Source organism: Kogia breviceps, chromosome 1, assembly GCF_026419965.1.
Source record: "Kogia breviceps isolate mKogBre1 chromosome 1, mKogBre1 haplotype 1, whole genome shotgun sequence".
Taxonomy (NCBI): Eukaryota; Metazoa; Chordata; class Mammalia; order Artiodactyla; family Physeteridae; genus Kogia; species Kogia breviceps.
In genome coordinates this window covers 182,264,765-182,282,126 of record NC_081310.1, presented here as the reverse complement: position 1 = coordinate 182,282,126, position 17,362 = coordinate 182,264,765, and the positions used below count along the sequence as shown (strand labels likewise).

Genomic DNA, 17,362 nt, shown 5'->3' with positions numbered 1-17,362 from the left:
GAGAGATCTTAGGGAGGATTCCCAAGTGAAAAAGCCAGAGGTCCCAGAAGAGAAAGAAACAACTCCATCTGGGAATGAAATACCCTAGAATCCCTATGAGGATATAGGTGGTCCGCCTGCCTGGAATTCTGCCCTTTGGGAGGCTGCCTGCCCTTTTGCCATCCCATGGTTCTGTGAACAGTCAGTCACAGTGCCACGCCTGCCCCAGGCATCAGAGGTGGGCCACGGCTCAGGCCTAGCCAATTTCAGTACCTAACTCCTGTCCACAGTGACCGGTCCAAGAGGAGGGTACAGAATCCATGCCGAGTCAGCCTCCTTCCATGGGGTCTAACAATATGATCCCTGGAGAGAACATCTTCAGGATCTTCCTCCAGGATCATGGGCCGTAAGGATGAAGGGAATCAGGGGCTGCTGGCAGCCATGTTCCCACCATGCAGACAGCAACCCCACTTCAAACTTCCTAAGCCGATAAATTCTTTTTGCTTAAACTGGATCAAGTCTGTTTTCTGTCCGTTGCAACGAACAGACCCCTAACACATTATTCCACTCTTTATTTTGGCACTTATGGAGATCTCAAGACTGCCTAAACAGAAGCCTGCTTATTGACAGGACCTGCCCACTTGTCAGAGCCCACGGTCAGACCTCCCACTCAGGAAAGAGATCCTCTGTGAAAGGAAAACTTACATGCTTCAGAAGAAACCTAAACCAGCTGTTTATACCAATCAACCAAGTCCTTTATTCATAAATGTCTTTCGATCAAAAAGAGATGCATAGGGCTTCCCTGGTGGCGCAGTGGTTGAGAGTCCGCCTGCCGTTGCCGGGGACGCGGGTTCGTGCCCCGGTCCGGGAAGATCCCACATGCCGCGGAGCGGCTGGGCCCGTGAGCCATGGCCGCTGAGCCTGCGCTCCGCAACGGGAGAGGCCACAACAGTGAGAGGCCCGCGTAAGCAAAAAAATAAATAAATAAATAAATAAATAAATAAATAAATAAATAAATAAATAAATAAAGAGATGCATAACTAGGTACATATTGGTGAAGTTTCTGACCTTTGAGGATAAAGGTCAGCCTCCAAAGTTTCTGGAAATAAAGGACCAAGACTTAGATTGGCATCAGATCCCTTACCTACAATACTGTATGCTGGAAGACAAAAAAGTGAGGTCTTCAAAGTTCTGAGGAAAACAATGAATTTGAACCTAGAATTCTTTCCCCAGCCAAATTAGCATACACAAGATTGAGGTCCTACAAGTTTCCCTCTCATTTCAAAAAAGTATGCAGGGCTTCCCTGGTGGCACAGTGGTTAAGAATCCACCTGCCAATGCAGGGGACATGGGTTCGAGCCCTGGTCCAGGAAGATCCCACATGCCGCGGAACAACTAAGCGCGTGTGCCACAACTACTGAGCCCACGTGCCACAACTACTGAAGCCCACACGCCTAGAGCCTGTGCTCTGCAACAAGAGAAGCCACCACAATGAGAAGCCCACGCACCGCAACGAAGAGTAGCCCCTGCTCGTCGCAGCTAGAGAAAGCCCGCACGCAGCAATGAAGACCTAACACAGCCAAAAATAAATAAATATTTTTTTTAAAAAAAAGTATGCATACTCTAGCAAAATGGAGAAGGAATCCCAGCACAAAATGGACCTGAATGGGAGACAGGAAAGAGAGAAACTAACCTTAGAGACTTACGAAGGTGGCATTTCATAAACTGAAGAAGAATAAGAAGAGCCTCCATATTATTAAATCCAGGTGGATTTAATAATAAATTTAATAATTTAATAAATCCATTTAATAATGGATTTAAAGGTGCTCCTTGTATTTTTATTTTAGCTTTTCTCTGTTTGAATTTTTTCATAATTTAAAGTTGGAAAAAATAGAAGCACAAGGATTAGAAAGAAAAAAATTAACAACACATATCTATTATGTCAACAGGAAAAAAGAGGCAGTTAAATGCTAAGATGAATGAAAACATTGGCTATTTAATGTTTGGTTAATAATGTAGGTATTTCCGAATTTACTAGGTTCTACCATCTAGATATTTAAACATATGCACATTAAAAAACGTGATTTCGGGGTTGCACAACAACCTGAATGTACTTAATATCACAAAACTGTACACTTAAAAATGGTTAAAATGGTAAATTTTATGTTATATGTATTTTACCACAATAAAACATTTAATGAAGTGTGATTTTTTAAAATTCAGTATTTTCATTATTTTTAAAAACTCTAGCTGGAGCTTTCTGGGAAACAATAACTTTTGTTATGAAGAAACATTTAGATGCTGCAAGAACCATTTTTGTATGTGTTTCCTTGTACACGGGTATGTGTGAGCAAGGATTTCTTTAGACGTATGCCACTTGCTGATTGGAGGATATGAGCATCTTCAACTCTATATTTCCAAAGTGGTTGTCCCACCAGAAGGATATGAATGGTCCAATGCTCCACATTTTTGCCAGCACTCATGTTTTCAGACTTGCACATTTTGGGTGTGAAATCTGAGTCTCGCTTTTGTGGAGCAGGGGTAAGCGGTATGTGATTTGTCAGCCTGGCTTAAAGGGTCAGGACAGCACCCAGCACCTGGTCCAGCAGTGACACAAGCAGGTATGATGTTGGTTGCATTGCATTGGCCAGGGACATTTGTCCCGTGGGAAGTACTTTGTGTTAAGGGGGAACCAGGGTGCACCACGAGGACCTGGATAGGAGATACATACCAAGAAAAGTAAAACTAACAGACCTGAGGAATAGATCCACAGCTGACAGCAGACAGGAGAGAGAAGATGCTGGGGAAGCTGGTATGAGGCTTACAGGGTAGGATTCTTAGAGGAGGAGAGTTAGCAGCAATGCTGGAAAGAATAGAAGAACTCGGTGAAGAGAAGGGGGTGAGGGGGCATTTAAGAGACTATAGCCTGGGGACTTCCCTGGTGGCACAGTGGTTACGAATCTGCCTGCCAAGCAGGCGACACGGGTTTGATCCCTGGTCTGGGAATATCCCACATGCCAGGGAGCAACTAAGCCTGTGTGCCACAACTACTGAAGCCCGTGCGCCCTAGAGTCCACATGCTGCAACTACCGAGCCTGCGTGCTGCAACTACTGAAGCCCACGTGCCTAGAGCCTTGCTCCGCAACAATGCAAAGCCCGCACAGTGCAACGAAGAGTAGCCCCCACTTGCCGCAACTAAAGCAATGAAGACCCAACGCAGCCTAAAGTAAATAAAATTTTTTTTAAAAAAGAGAGAGAGAGAGAGAAAGAGACTCTAGCCTGTTCCAAAGCTCAAAGGCAGGAGAAAATTCTTAGGCACTGAGGGAGAGAAGAGGGGTGTGTTTGGCAGAAAAGAATTCAAACTAGAGATTAATCAGAAAATAAATTGATTCATGCCTCAGTATCTTCATTCATAAAATCAGAATATTGATGTTACCTATCTCAAAAAATTGTTGGGAAAGTTATATGAGATAATATCTCTAAGGCACTTGGCATAATGCCTGGAACAAGGAAATTCAGTAAGTACTAGCTCTTGTTAAAGCAAGATCTCGTTAAACCAAGTCGTCCAAGACCACACAGCTGATAAGTGGGTGTCTAGGACTTGAATAGTTTCTCTGATTCCAAAGCCCAAGCTCTAAATCCTAATACCTAATAACTACCATTTGCTGAGCACAGCGCTCCATTCTCTACATTCACTATCTCATTTAACCCTTGTAACATCCTCAAGCTGGGTATCGCCATTTTACAGAAAAGGAACTTGAGCATCAGGTTCACACAGTTGGGACTCACACCCCGGCCTGCCTGGCTCCAGTGCCCTCTCCCCAACACCACACTGGAAGTCAGGAGGCTCGGGTCCCAGTCCCAGACCTGCTACTGATCAACCTGTATCACTGAGCCTCAGTTTCTTCAGTTTTTAAAATAACAGGGGCTGGGATAGAGAATGGTCTCTCTGGTCCCTTTAAACTCTACTGTTCTGAGAAGGTGGGTTTGAGGAAGTCAGACAGCAGTCCAGGTAGGAGGGAGGGGTATGTCTGAATCCGAAAGGAGCCCCATCCCCGTCTGACGGCACAACATCAACCAACAGAGATCCAGAAGGGTCGAGAGATGAGTCAGGGTCTCCAAAGCATTTGTCGTCGTCTGCTCCCACTCCCCAGGGGAAAAACAGAGATGCTGCTCCAATTATACTGGGATGACAGGGACCTCTAAGATGATGAAAGGGTAGGAGAGGAGGTGTCAGAGGATACAATGGGAGATCTGACTCATTCGGCCTGGAGAAGAGAAGGCAAGAAGGGCCAGTCTTCAAGTCTCCAGTGAGTATGGGGGCTGGGTGGCAGGGTAGAAAGAACAAACGGTTAAGACTCAGGGTGTCTGGGACCTGGTCCCTAGTCCTAGCTCTGCCACTAAAAAGCAGTATGACCTTTGTTTGACAAGTTACTTTACCTCTCCAATCTTCAGATTCCACACCTAATAAGTTAGGGAAATAACTTTTAAAAAAAACACCCCACCAATTTCTACAAAGAAATGTATAATATTATAGCTAAAAACGACTAGAAATGGCTCAAATACCCTGGCAACGGAGAGAACTGCTAAGCAGACTCGGGGAGGGGGAGGGGAGGGGGCGGAGAGTTGATGCAACAGAATGTTAAAATGCCATTTGGAATGCTGAATAATAACAAACATTTATTAAACACTAACTACATGCCAGGCACTAGGCAGAGGTCTTGACACACATGATCTCATTTAACATCCTCAAGTATCTTTTGAGGTAGGCGTTATCACCATCTTTCAGATGCGTTAACTGAAGCCTGGAGAGATTAAATCACCCAGCAAGTTGATAAGTGATGTCCTCAGCACTCAAATCCAGAGGTCCATCTGACTCAGAGGGCCATGCCCCTAACCTTTACACTCTACTGCCTCAGACTGTTGGATGTGAGGACCACGCAGAAATGCATATATGACACAGTGTTAAGTGGGGAGAAAAAAACCCCTCTAGAGTGCTTATGTTAATCTAAGAACATTGGCATCAACATTAGGTTTGGAAGTTTATAAATAACAGGCAATTTAGGATGCTGAGAACTTCCTCTGGGCTGCTAAAGTTTAGATATTTCTGCTTACTTGTTGGTAGAGATGATGAAATGTATAATACCTGAGTGAGGGGGTGAGTACTGATGACAGGGCCTTTCTAGTTCTAATATTTCTTTTCCTAGGTGAGCAGAGGTTGCACTGCTTCTCAACCTTGGCTGCATACTGGAATCAAGTGAGAAACTTTTAAAACTGCTGGTGTCCAGGTCCACTCCCAGAGATTCTTATTTAATTGATATGGGTGTGGCTTTGGCATTGGAAGTTTTAAAATTTCCTCACGTGATTCCAATATGCAGAAACTTTTGAAAACCACTGGTCTACCTGATAAAGGCCTAACTCCTTCACTTGGCATAGAAGGCCTTCTCTGATTTCTTCAGTAAGCGCCCCTATATCCCTATTTCTCACCTGTTTTCTCCAAGCCAGTTACGATGTCCTGACCATGCTCTGCTCTAACGTTTACATTTCTGTGCCTTTACATGTTATTTCCTCTGCCTGGAAGGCCTTTCTTCTCCCTCATCTATCTGGAAAACTCCATTCATCTTCAACAACAAGGCAGCCAGCCTCCAGGATGGCCCCCAATAATCCCCACCTCGTTGTATTCATGCCCTTGTGTGGTCCCCTCCCACACTGAATAGGCCTGACCTGTGGATATGATGGAGTATGACTTCCAAGGATAGGTCATAAAAGACATTGCAGATTCCACCTTATCCTTTCTTGGATCACTTGCTTTGGGAGAAGCCAGCTGCCATGTCTTCGACAGCCCTATGGAGAGCTCCACGTGGTAAGAAACTGAGGCCTCCTGCCAACAGCCATGTGAGTGAGCCAGCCAATCCTAGTCAAGACTTCAGACGACAGAAATCCCAGCTGACATCTTGACTGCAACCTCATGAGAGATCTTAAGCCAGAACCACTCAACGAAGCCATTCCAGAACTCCTGAGCCATGAAGTGTGAGATAATGTTTGCTGTTCTAAGCTGCTAAATTTGGGGGTAATTTATTATACAGCAATAGATAACTAATACAAATGACAAGTTCAAGTATATGATACTCTGTGAAGACTTTTTAGCCTCTCCTCTGGTGAAGTTGAATCTAACACCGGGTGCCACTTCTGAGCTTGATATTCTCCCTATTATAGCACTCATCACATGGGGCCCTCCTGCGACTTGCCTTTCTTGCCCTCTAGATGCAGTTCCAGGACAGGGCCAGCCATAATGCAGGCTCCAGTAAGCACTTATAGAATGAATGAACACATATGAGAACAGCCATTTGAGTCTAGTCCAGGCTCCTTCCCTACAAAAACTCCAAGGTATGGTAGCTGGAAATCATGGATGTCATGGTGAATGGGTCCTGAGGATTTTCTTAATAATTCGACAAAACCCTGTTACCCATGGATGTATCTAAAGCACTAGACTGGAAGTCAAAAGATCTGGATTTTAAAGTCTGGCAACTACCTGATGAATTTTTCTGAGATTTGGTTTCCTCTTGGACCAAAAGATGTAAGGGCTCTTGCAATTCTAAAACTTAATGATTCTGTATTTCCAGCCAGCAATTACTCCTGATCCATAAAAGAAGGTAAAATAGGCTAATAGTGTTCAACCATAGCAAGGGTTTTCAAAACCCTTGCGTATCAGAAATACCCCTGGAGTTTATCTCTCTCTCTCTCTCTCTCTCTCTCTCTCTCTCTCACACACACACACACACACACACACACCCCTGGTCCCCACATTATTCTTTCTGAATGAGCTTCTCTGAGTCTCTGGAGACATGGCCAGGGCATCTGTATTTTTATATAGTTCCAAAGTGATTCTGACGTGCATCTAGAGCTGAAAATCATGAATCTACAATATGTGGGTTAGAGACTTAAAAATTTTTTTTCTGCCAGCTGGTTGGCTCCATTGTTTATAGAGTACAGTACTAATAGATATGTTCCCTGAATTGTTAACTTTATACGAGTAGATGGATGGATGGATGGATGGATGGATGGAACCAGTCTACCTCTACTGCTAGAAAAGCAGCTCAAAGTATACTGTTAGGACTCAGTCAGGTCTTCAACAGGAATGGCTCTTTGCATGACCCAACTGCTTAGGACATTTACTGGAGATCAAACTGTGGGGTATTTCAGCTTCCATAGGGTAAAGAACTGCTTTCTTTTTGTTAGATAGGAATGAACAGGAATTAAGAGCACTGCCTTTGGAACCCAAAAGTTTAGGTTCCTGGCTCCAGCACTTACATACATGCCCGGTGACTATGGCTGGACTAGCAAATCTTTGTGAACCTCACTCTCCTGATTTGTTGTATGGGCAACACGCACTTCCTTCCAGGAATGTTGTTAGGGTTAAATGCCAGGTAGGTAAAACACTTCGCACAGTATCTGGCACAGAACAAGAGCTCATTAAGTAGTAGCACGCTATGGCAAAAACAAAATATGGCCCTTTTATTATTAACAGCAAAATATACTTGTCCAGTGCTTCGTAAATTACAAAGTGCTCTTACATTTTATATTGAAACCCTCTCCCCCCAAAAAATCCCAAGGTGGGCAAGGCAGACCCTAGTGACCCCATTTTACAGAAGAAGAAAGAAAGGCTCAGAAGGGTTCACTGGCTCTATATCAAATGGCAAAAGAAAGTGTCAGTGTCTGAATTCAGACCTGGGTGTGATTCCATGAAAATGAATAATTATATATGAACACTTGGCAGGCTGAGCATCTAGGGACCATCTGGTTTAGCAGGCTGAGGACTGTATTTCTGAGCAGCTTCTTTTTTTAGATGAAAGCAAGATGGGAAAAATAAGCTGGCAAACTACTTTCCCTCATTCAACACTGGTGGGATATGTGCTCAGTTTTGCCCTCTTTTTAACTCTCAAATGCTACATGTCCATGGATCTCAGTTTACTCCACCTGCCCTTGGCCGCTCTGTCACTGGCTCTGCCCTGGGCCCCACAGCTGGGATCTGGGAAAACCGAAAAAAAAAAAAAAAAAAGGAAGCAGGAGCAGCTGGAGACATCTGAGGGCTGGACGAACACCAGCTGCTCCCAAGTCTGGCAGGGGAACAAGAAGCCTGCTGATGCGGGCATGTGGGGAGGGGACAGCAATCTCTGCTCCCCATGTCAGTCAACAAGAGAATGCTTTTCCCATCCAACAGATGGGTCCTGCTCCTGGAATAATGTAATAAAGTGAAATACTAAATATGGCACAGAATCTATGTCTCTTGGGGAGCAGGAGGCCAAGAGATCAAATGTTAGCTGAATCTAAGCAAGAAGGCTCTCATAGATGAGGTGGAACTCGAAATGGGCCTAAACGAATCGTGGTGTTTGGGAGGCCCTGCAAGCACAAAAACATTACGAGAAAGGGCATGCATGTTTGTTGGGGGGATGGGTGGGCATATTAAGGGGAAAAAGAAGAATGCGCGGTAAAGAAGCAGAGGACAGGAGAGGTTAGGAGAGAACAGACAGAGAGGGGCACAGATGCAATTCTACAGAGAAAAGGGAATCTTGGAGATTCTTGACAACTCGGTGACAGAGACTCGACCACCACCCCACATCCCAGCTGCAGATAGGGAAGCTGAAGTCATGAGAGGAAAGCATACACACAGGTCACAGAGTAAGGGACAGTGAGAGAGTCAAGACAAGAACCCGGGGCTCCAATTAGTTTGGTCATCTTTCTGTTAGACCACACTTCCAGGCTGGTATTTTGTTATAAAAGTGGTGTGTCAGGCAGATCTGGCAGCAGAATGCAAGGGAAAAGAGAGGTTCGAGTCCAGGAGGCTATAAAATTATTCCAGGGTGAGTTGATGGAGGGGCTAAACTCAAGTGAAATGGAAAGGATGGGCTGCGCGTAAGCACCATGGCGAGGGAAGAAACAAGAGGACTTCGCAGGAATCGGATATGGCAGCGAGGGAGAGAGCTGGGCAGAGGTCATTCACAGGCCATTCTCAGGCCTGGGAGTTTCTCCTGAGGAGGTCACGGGGTACTTTAACCCCCTGACCTCAGACTCAAAGGCAACAGACAAAAATTCATAAACTAGCCTCTACAACAAACTCCCTATCTGCAGGTCCTCGTCCCTTTGGCCAACTTCTACACAGACCTTCTCTGAGTCTCCCACTCTACATTTCAGGACCTTCAGTTTACATCCGGTGCTTAGATGTGTGTGTTTGGATGATTGGGTGTGAAATTAAAACCCAGACCAGAACGTAGGAGTGTAGCCTCTCCCTGGTGGTGAAGAGAACTTGCACAGCTAGAACCGTAGTGTGGATTTTGATTTTTGATGTGAGGAGCAGGGAGATCAGAGCGAAAAAAATGGAAAAACTGTCTCTCTCCATCCAGCTCCACCTTCCCACGACAGTAGTAGCTGAGTGGCAGTTAGCAGGCTTCATGCGAGGAAGCTCACTGAAACTGCAGAAGCTGGAATAAGAATTAGACCAAGACCATTTGGGGCCATTCAGCACAAGGGGAGATTATACCTAACCTTATGGGTACGTAAGGAGGACCAAATAAAACAATACTAGTGATGGCTAGTGTTTATTAAGCCCTTAATATAGACACTGTGCTAAGTGCTTAACATGCATTATTTCATTCAATTATTACAACAACCCTAAGAGGTAAATACTATCAGAATTCCCATTTTACAAATGAGGAAGTTGAAGCTCATAAAAGTTAACAAATTAGCATAGAGTCACAGGGCTAATAGCGTTGGAGTTGTCTGATTTCTGACCATGTTCTTCGTCCCTGAACTGTTTTCCTCATCTGGCAAATCAGCAGAGCACCTGGCCCACAGTCCTCGGCAAAGCTCAGTTCTCTCCCCCAAACCCACCTCTCAGTAGCACTAAGGATACTGCTGAATCTCAATACAAGTCATATAGAAATTGCTGGAGAGATTGACCTTCTTGATTCAATCTCATGAAATTACATTCCTCAGAACTTGACAGTTTATTTTTTCTGTAAATTTATTTATTTGTTTATATTTATTTTTGGCTGCATTGGGTCTTCGTTGCTGCACGCAGGCTTTCTCTAGTTGTGGCGAGTGGGGGCTACTCTTCGTTGCGGTGCGCGGGCTTCTCATCGCGGTGGCTTCTCTTGTTGAGAAGCACGGGCTCTAGGTGTGCGGGCTTCAGTAGTTGTGGCACGCGGGCTGAGTAGTTGTGGCTCGCCGGCTCTAGAGCGCGGGCTCAGTAGTTGTGGTGCACAGGCTTAGTTGCTCCACGGCATGCGGGATCTTCCCGGACCAGGGCTCCAACCCGTGTCCCTTGCATTGGCAGGCAGATTCTTAACCACTGCGCCACCAGGGAAGTCCAGAACCTGACAGTTTAAAGAGATGGGTAAGGTGCAAAACCAAGTGTAGCTATTAGGCCATATGGCCCAGTGATTAAGAGCTTGGATCTTGATGCCTAAATTCCAGTTTTGCCAAATTCTTTCTGGTGAGAGCTTGATCAAATCACTTCTCTATGGCTCTGTTTCCTCATACATAAAATGAGGCTAATCCCACCTGACCTCATGGGCCTACTGTGAACAGCAAATGAGATGATGCATGTAAAGCTCTGAGCACAGTCTGGGACACACAGTAAGGGCCCAATAAATGTTGGCTATTACGATGATGATCATACCGTTTTCCATGCAGCTATGGCCAGGGACATTTCGCCTCTGCATCTGGTTGTGATGGGACAGAAGTGAGCTTCCTAATGACTTCCTAGGTCCCAAGTACAGAGTACGGGCCTCTCCTGTCCCTCTGTCACTTTGCAGGCCCAAGGGTAAGTGGTGCCCCAGAAGAAAAAGGGGGCAGACAAAGCTCCCCACAAGGCCAAGACATAGAGTTGGAATCCATCAATTGACATTTCAAGAGCCCAGCAGTCTTCTTGAAGAAGGGCAAGCAGGGGAGCTGTATCAGGACACATGCTGACAAGGGGCTTGGGGACTGCTGAGAGCATAACAAGAACCCAATCAGTCTTAGCCTGACACGTCCAGGAAGTGGGAGGGATGAGGGATTTCATCCCATCCTGTATTTACTTAGCATCCTTCCTGACTGACACACCCCTCTGTGCACAGAAACTTCACAATATATCTATACCACTAGGATGCCTCCACAGGTACGGTCCTGTAACAGGATGGGGAACAAGAAGATGCAAAAGAAACCCAAGACATCTTCTTTGCTTTTGGAAAGGATTCTCTAGAATGCAATTTATCAGCACATGTCAATTAATATGCAGGATTACCTTGCTTATTTAAAAGGCCATTTAACTGATGCCCTTTGATTCCCTGGAAGCTAACAAAAAACCGGGACAAAAGACCAAAGGCCTGTGATGCCCCCTCTGAGCAGTCAAAGGAAGGATTACAAAGTCTAAGCACTAAAGGCAGTGCATTCTAGTTGCAGGAATGTCCCTAAAGCTGTCTCTCAGTGACTATTTAGTTTTACTTGAGACAGTTGTAAATAACATGGCTGATCAGAAGTTATAAATTTGAAGTGAACAGGGAGAGCTGCTGGGGGGGTGGCACAGTCAAGGCAGTGAAGAGTAATGGCTGGCAGGCTGACCACAAGGAAGACAACACAAACTATGAAAAGCAATGAAAAGAACTAAGAGGCCAGCAGCTGGGAACCATGTAGTGTAGGTGCAAACAGCTCTCCATATCTTCACAGATCAGAGGGCACCACTGTGCTGGCATTAGGCCTGGTCACAGGTGTTTTTGTTCTCTGGGGATGGTATGGAATGTTAGGTACGGCCAGATGACTAGCTCTGGCCAATGAAATGTGAATGGAAATAATGGGGGTCACTTCTGGGCAGGAGCTTTAAGGGCTAAGTGGGTGCTTCACTGTGTTCTTTTCCTGCTCCACCAAGGCCAATGGCAACATTTCCAGATAATGGCAGCTCTTCCAGCCTGGTTCCCCAAGTGAGGATAAAAATGGTGCAGACGATAGTCTTGAGCTGACCCACAGAGGACAAGAAGCATAGGCAAGAAATAAACTTTTATTGCTTTGGGAGATTGTTTGTTACTACTGTATGATTGAATCTATCCTGATTGAAACATTCTAAAAAGTTAAATGAGGTCAGATCACATTAAGAAGTGTGTGCATTATCTTTTTGGTAAATTACCCTTCAATATTATAGTTAATATAATAACTGTGTGACTTAAAGGAGAATTTTCAGTGAGGAAAATTCACCTACTCCAATGACATCAGATAAATGAGTCATTACCAGAACATGAACTGAATAGAGGAGATGGATCCAGTTTCCGAACAACTTCTCTCTAGGAAGGGTCCGGGTCTTCACAAAATATACCTGCATTATTTATGGGTCTAAGGCAGAAGTTGGGTCTCACGCTCTAATGCTGTCAGAACTGACTTCTCAGCATCTGCAGAACCAGCCCAGGCACAAGGGTTCTGTGATTGCTGAGGGGCTCTGGTCCCTGTCTAGGGGTTAAAAGGCCCTACAATATATCTATATGTTCTCATAGAAGGAAATCCATAATGTGTTCTTGAGTAAAAACAGTGAGCCAACAACTTTAGAATGTACAGCCTTATTTTTTGTGTGTGTGTGTGTGTGTTCTAGGCGGGCCTCTCACTGTTGTGGCCTGTCCCATTGCGGAGCACAGGCTCCGGACGCACAGGCTCAGCGGCCATGGCTCTTGGGCCCAGCCGCTCTGCGGCATGTGGGATCTTCCCGGACCGGGGCACGAACCCGTGTCCCCTGCATCGGCAGGCAGATTCTCAACCACTGCGCCACCAGGGAAGCCCCAGAATGTACAGCCTTATTAAGTATACATGGAACATTTACAAAATTGACCTCACACTGAGGCAACAAGCAAGTCTCAGAATGAAAACCACGTGGGTCATTCTCTCTGACCCAAAGCAATTAACCTAGAAAACAACAGCCATAGGGTAAGTAGAAAAATCTCACATTTGGAAAGTAGGAAACATACTTTTAAATAATGCATGGGTTATACATCTTTTCACTTAATCCTCCTAACTATTCATAATGCAGATCCTCCTTTTAGAAATGCAGGAACTGAGACTAAAAAGAGAACATAATTTGCTCAAATTTACCCAGCTAGCAGTGGTGAAGCCTGGACTCAAAACCATGCTATAGAATTCTAGAGCCAGGGCTTTACTGATATTCTCCTTATGCTATGTCTCACTGGAATCCACAGATCCTCCCCAGGTAGGTCCACAGCCTCAATGGATCCGGTGTTTCACCTCTGAGAAAGAATAGCTGTTGAGAGATGGGAGACAGTCCCAGCTTGCTTTGGTGACACTGACTTTGGCCCTGTTGCGTAGAGACGCATTTCCCTCTTGCTCTTGCTTCCTCTGGGGTCCCCTACTTGGACTGAGGTGAGAGGTCTAGAGTAGTGGAGAGGGGTGTTTCAGGTTGATGTTCCCAGACAGCTTTGGACTAGATTGCTAGGAAGACTTCCTTTCCTTTCAAAGTTTTTTTCCACATGGGTACAAGTGGTAAGGAATCAAAGAAATACAGAAGGAAAAGTTACTTCCAGATGGCTCCCCATCTTGCTGCAACGCAGTTTAAATACAGAAAATATTCTAGGCAAACATATCATTAGGCAAACATGAGTATTAATATCATTCATATTAAAAATGGAACAGAATGGAAATTCAACCTATATCTTGACTTAAATTTGAGACTAAGGCCTCAGAGCCAGAAGACAACTACAGCACCCTGATTCTGAGCAAGTTGGAGGCTCACGATATCTGAAGTAAGAGGCAAGACCAAAGTGTTCCTAAGACTTCTCTCTAGGGATGGCTTCCTGAATTCGAACCGACCAGACTCCCTCCCTTTTGTGGTGAGGGCCTGATCAAAGGGCTACTTAACAATGTTATTCTCCCTTCTCCACCCCAACCTACGTCTGTTGTTCCCTGTCAAACTACATTTTCAGCAAAACTCTAAGACATCCAGAGCTTCTGAGGTACCCGCTGCCCCTCAGCCTCTCTCCTTATGCTATCAGGACAATGCTGTCTGCCCCTTCCACGGGCTCACAAGCATAACTTCATCCTGACTAAATGCCTGAGGCTATGTTTCACGCAGTGAGAGGCTTGAAAATAAACAGAATATCTGATGGTGGTCCATATCCTAGAAAGCTACCTAAAGTTTTAGAATTCACCAAGCAACCCTGGGGAGGGGGAGGAAGAGACAGCACCAGGTTGGGCTAGAGGTCCGGACAGTGGGAATTTTCCCTCCATCCTTTGGCTCCATTTCTTCCACTGCAGAAGCCACACTGGCCCAAGGTGAGGGAGTCAGCTGGTTGGGTTAATAGCGTTCACAGAGCTCAGCTTGGGGCTTGGGCCCTCCCTTGCCCCATCCCACTGCCTGTTCCCCACACCATCAGGGCTCAGTCCCCAGAAAGTCAGTGTGAAAATCAGTGAGTGACCCAAGTCCCAACATGAGTTTACGATCAACAAGTCCAAGATCCAAGTACCCGGTTATCCAATCAGCAGTGTGATTACATCCTCTCAATCTGTGCAGAAGGGTCATGATGACCACTTCCTGATAGGAGGACATGGGTGTCCCTGGGCAGGCCCCAAACGGGAACTCAGCTCAGTGACCTTTCACAAATGACCCGTCGTGCCTACAGGCTGGACAGATGGTGTGGGGCCCCTGGGGTTAGTGATGGTCCGATGCCTTCAATGAAGTTGTTCCATTGGTCATAGTCCTCATTCAGGTCTGAATGAGAAAAAAACCAGGTTAGATAAACGGTTGTAAGGTTAGATCAAAGAGTAGCTACCATGGATTTAGTGGGTCATACTAGAGAGAGGAGCACCTGGGATACTAAAAGGACTGGTTACGGTGGCTGTGATGGTGGAAGAAATAATGATAACTACTATTCATACATGTGCTTCATAAATGACTTGCTTAACCCATAACAACTCAGTAACGATAATAATAACAGAAGGTAGCACTTACTGAAGGATAACTCATTCCAGGAACTTTGCTAAACATGCATTGTTTCATTTAATTTTCATAATATCCCTATGTGTTAAGTACCATATTGGCCTTATTTCACAGTTGAGGAAACTGAGCCTCAGTGAAGCTACCTGATTTGTCCAAAGCCATTAGAGATGGTGAGTGGTAGAGACAGAATTCAAACCCCGGTCAGCAAGGGTGAGAAAGTGGAAAGCCCACTTTCAAGCCCATGGATATTGCTGAGCAAGAGCAGATCCTTCACACGCCAGCCAGTGAATGTGGAAGCAGGGCCCTGTCAGTGAAGGGCAGATGGCATAGGACAGTGACATCATGAAGCAGCGTAACTCCGGGTACAATTCAAGTGGGGGCCCTGGGGCCACAGGCAGATGGATCTAATGACTCGGCGAGAACAGTCAGAAAGGGTCCAAGGCCGCAGGCTGAGGGAGTAGGACACACCTGAGCAGGCAAATGGTGTTTTTGTTCAAAACAAACAAAAAACCTGGGACAGAAGGCAGCGACCACTCTCCTTCATCTTCAGATCCCCAGGGCCCCTGCCAAGAACCTGGCATGGAACAGGTCCTTGACAAACAGAGCGACATATTCATTAATTCAAAAATTACTGAGCACACCACTAGGTGCCACAGTTTGTTCTTGGTGCCAAAAATACAGCCACAGACAAATAGAAACCCTCATCCCCCCAGAGCTCACAATCTAGGAGGCAGAGATAACAACAAACAAAACAAACTACATAGGATATGAAAAGGTGAGCTGTGCTGTGGCAAAAATGAGAGCCAGACAGAAGCAGTGCTGGTGGCTGAGAGATGGGGGTGACAGGAGGAAGGGACAGTACAATGGTTTTTTGGTTTGTCTTTTAAATGAATTTGTTTATTTATTTTTTGCTGTGTTGGGTCTTCATTGCTGTATGCGGGCTTTCTCTAGTTGTGGCGAGCGGGGGCTACTCTTCGTTGCAGTGCGTGGGCTTCTCATTGCTGTGGTTTCTCTTGTTGCAGATCATGGGCTCTAGGAGTGTGGGCTTCAGTAGTTGCGGCACGTGGGCTCAGTAGTTGTGGCTCGCGGGCTCTAAAGCGCAGGCTCAGTAGTTGTGGCTCACGGGCTTAGTTGCTCCGCGGCATGTGGGATCTTCCCGGACCAGGGCTCGAACCCGTGTCCTCTGCATTGGCAGGCAGATTCTTAACCACTGTGCCACCAAGGAAGTCTCAGTACAATATTTTAAAGAGGGTTGGCAACATGAGTCTCACTAGGAAGGTGAGATTTGAGCAAAAATGTGGAGGTGGGAGTGAGCCATGAGACTACACGGGAAGAACATTTGAGGCAGCAGGAACAGCAGTGCAAAGGTGTGAAGCAAGAGTGTGCCTGGGGTGTGGAGGCTTGTGCAGCGACAGTGAAGTAGGCCCAGGGAGCAGCTGCAGGAGGGACGCTGGGTGTTGGCTTTGTCTCTCAGAGAAATGGGAGCCACTGGAGGATACTGAACAGCAGAGTGACAAGATCTGGCTTCCTTTCTGAAACGATCATTCTGGCTGCTTGATTGAGAAAGGACTGTGTAGGTGGCGGTAGGGAGATCAGTTAGGAAACTCTTAGAGTGATTTAAGTGAGAGAAGAGTTGGACAGGATGGTAGTTGGGGCGGTGACCAGTGATTACTTTCTTTTTAAAAAATAAATAAATTTATTTATTTATTTTTGGCTGTGTTGGGTCTTCATTGCTGCGTGCAGGCTCTCTCTAGTTGCGGTGAGCAGGGGCTACTCTTTGTTGCGGCGCGCGGGCTTCTCATTGCAGTGGCTTCTCTTGTTGCGGAGCACGGGCTCTAGGTGCGCAGGCTTCAGTAATTGTGACACACAGGTTCAGTAGTTGTGGCGCACGGGCTTAGTTGCTCCGTGGCATGTGGGATCTTCCTGGACCAGGGCTCGAACCCGTGTCCCCTGCATTGGCAGACGGATTCTTAACCACTGTGCCACCAGGGAAGCCCCAAGTGATTACTTTCCATTTGTATTTTGAAGGTAGAGCCAATAGGATTCTCTGAGGGATTAGATGGGAGGTGTAAGAGAAAAGAATGGGGACTTTCTAGAAGGATGGAGTTACTATTAACTGAGGAGGGAAAGACTGCAGTTGAAAGACTTTCTTGTGTGTGAAGTCCCTAAGAAGTCGAGATGTTGAGTAGTGGGTTATATAAATCTGATGTTCATGGGCGAGATCAAACTGGAGACATAAACTGGAGAGTTGTCAGCACAGACATGGCATTTAAAGCCATGAGACTAGATGACATGAGGAGATACAGGTAGAGAAGCGGTCCAAGCATTGAGTCCTGGAAGCAGCAAAGCAGATGGAGGAGGAGCAGACAGTGAGAGGGGAGGAAATCCGCAGGGGGATGTCTTGGAAGTAAAGAC

At 45.8% G+C, this 17,362-nt stretch overlaps 1 protein-coding gene across 12 annotated transcripts in view; it reads right to left on the bottom strand.

Annotated features, from left to right (window-relative positions):
• Positions 1–1,593: 1,593 nt before the first annotated feature.
• PAFAH2 (platelet activating factor acetylhydrolase 2) overlaps positions 1,594–17,362 on the bottom strand; it is a 62,151-nt gene continuing 46,382 nt past the window's right edge. For 5 of the 12 annotated variants that reach the window (XM_067014432.1, XM_067014399.1, XM_067014448.1 and 2 more), the window contains one exon: positions 10,363–14,719. In XM_067014432.1, the coding sequence (XP_066870533.1) occupies positions 14,625–14,719 (95 nt within the window). In that variant the 3' untranslated portion in view covers positions 10,363–14,624. The other 7 variants (XM_067014439.1, XM_067014418.1, XM_067014415.1 and 4 more) reach the window with 6 other exon arrangements.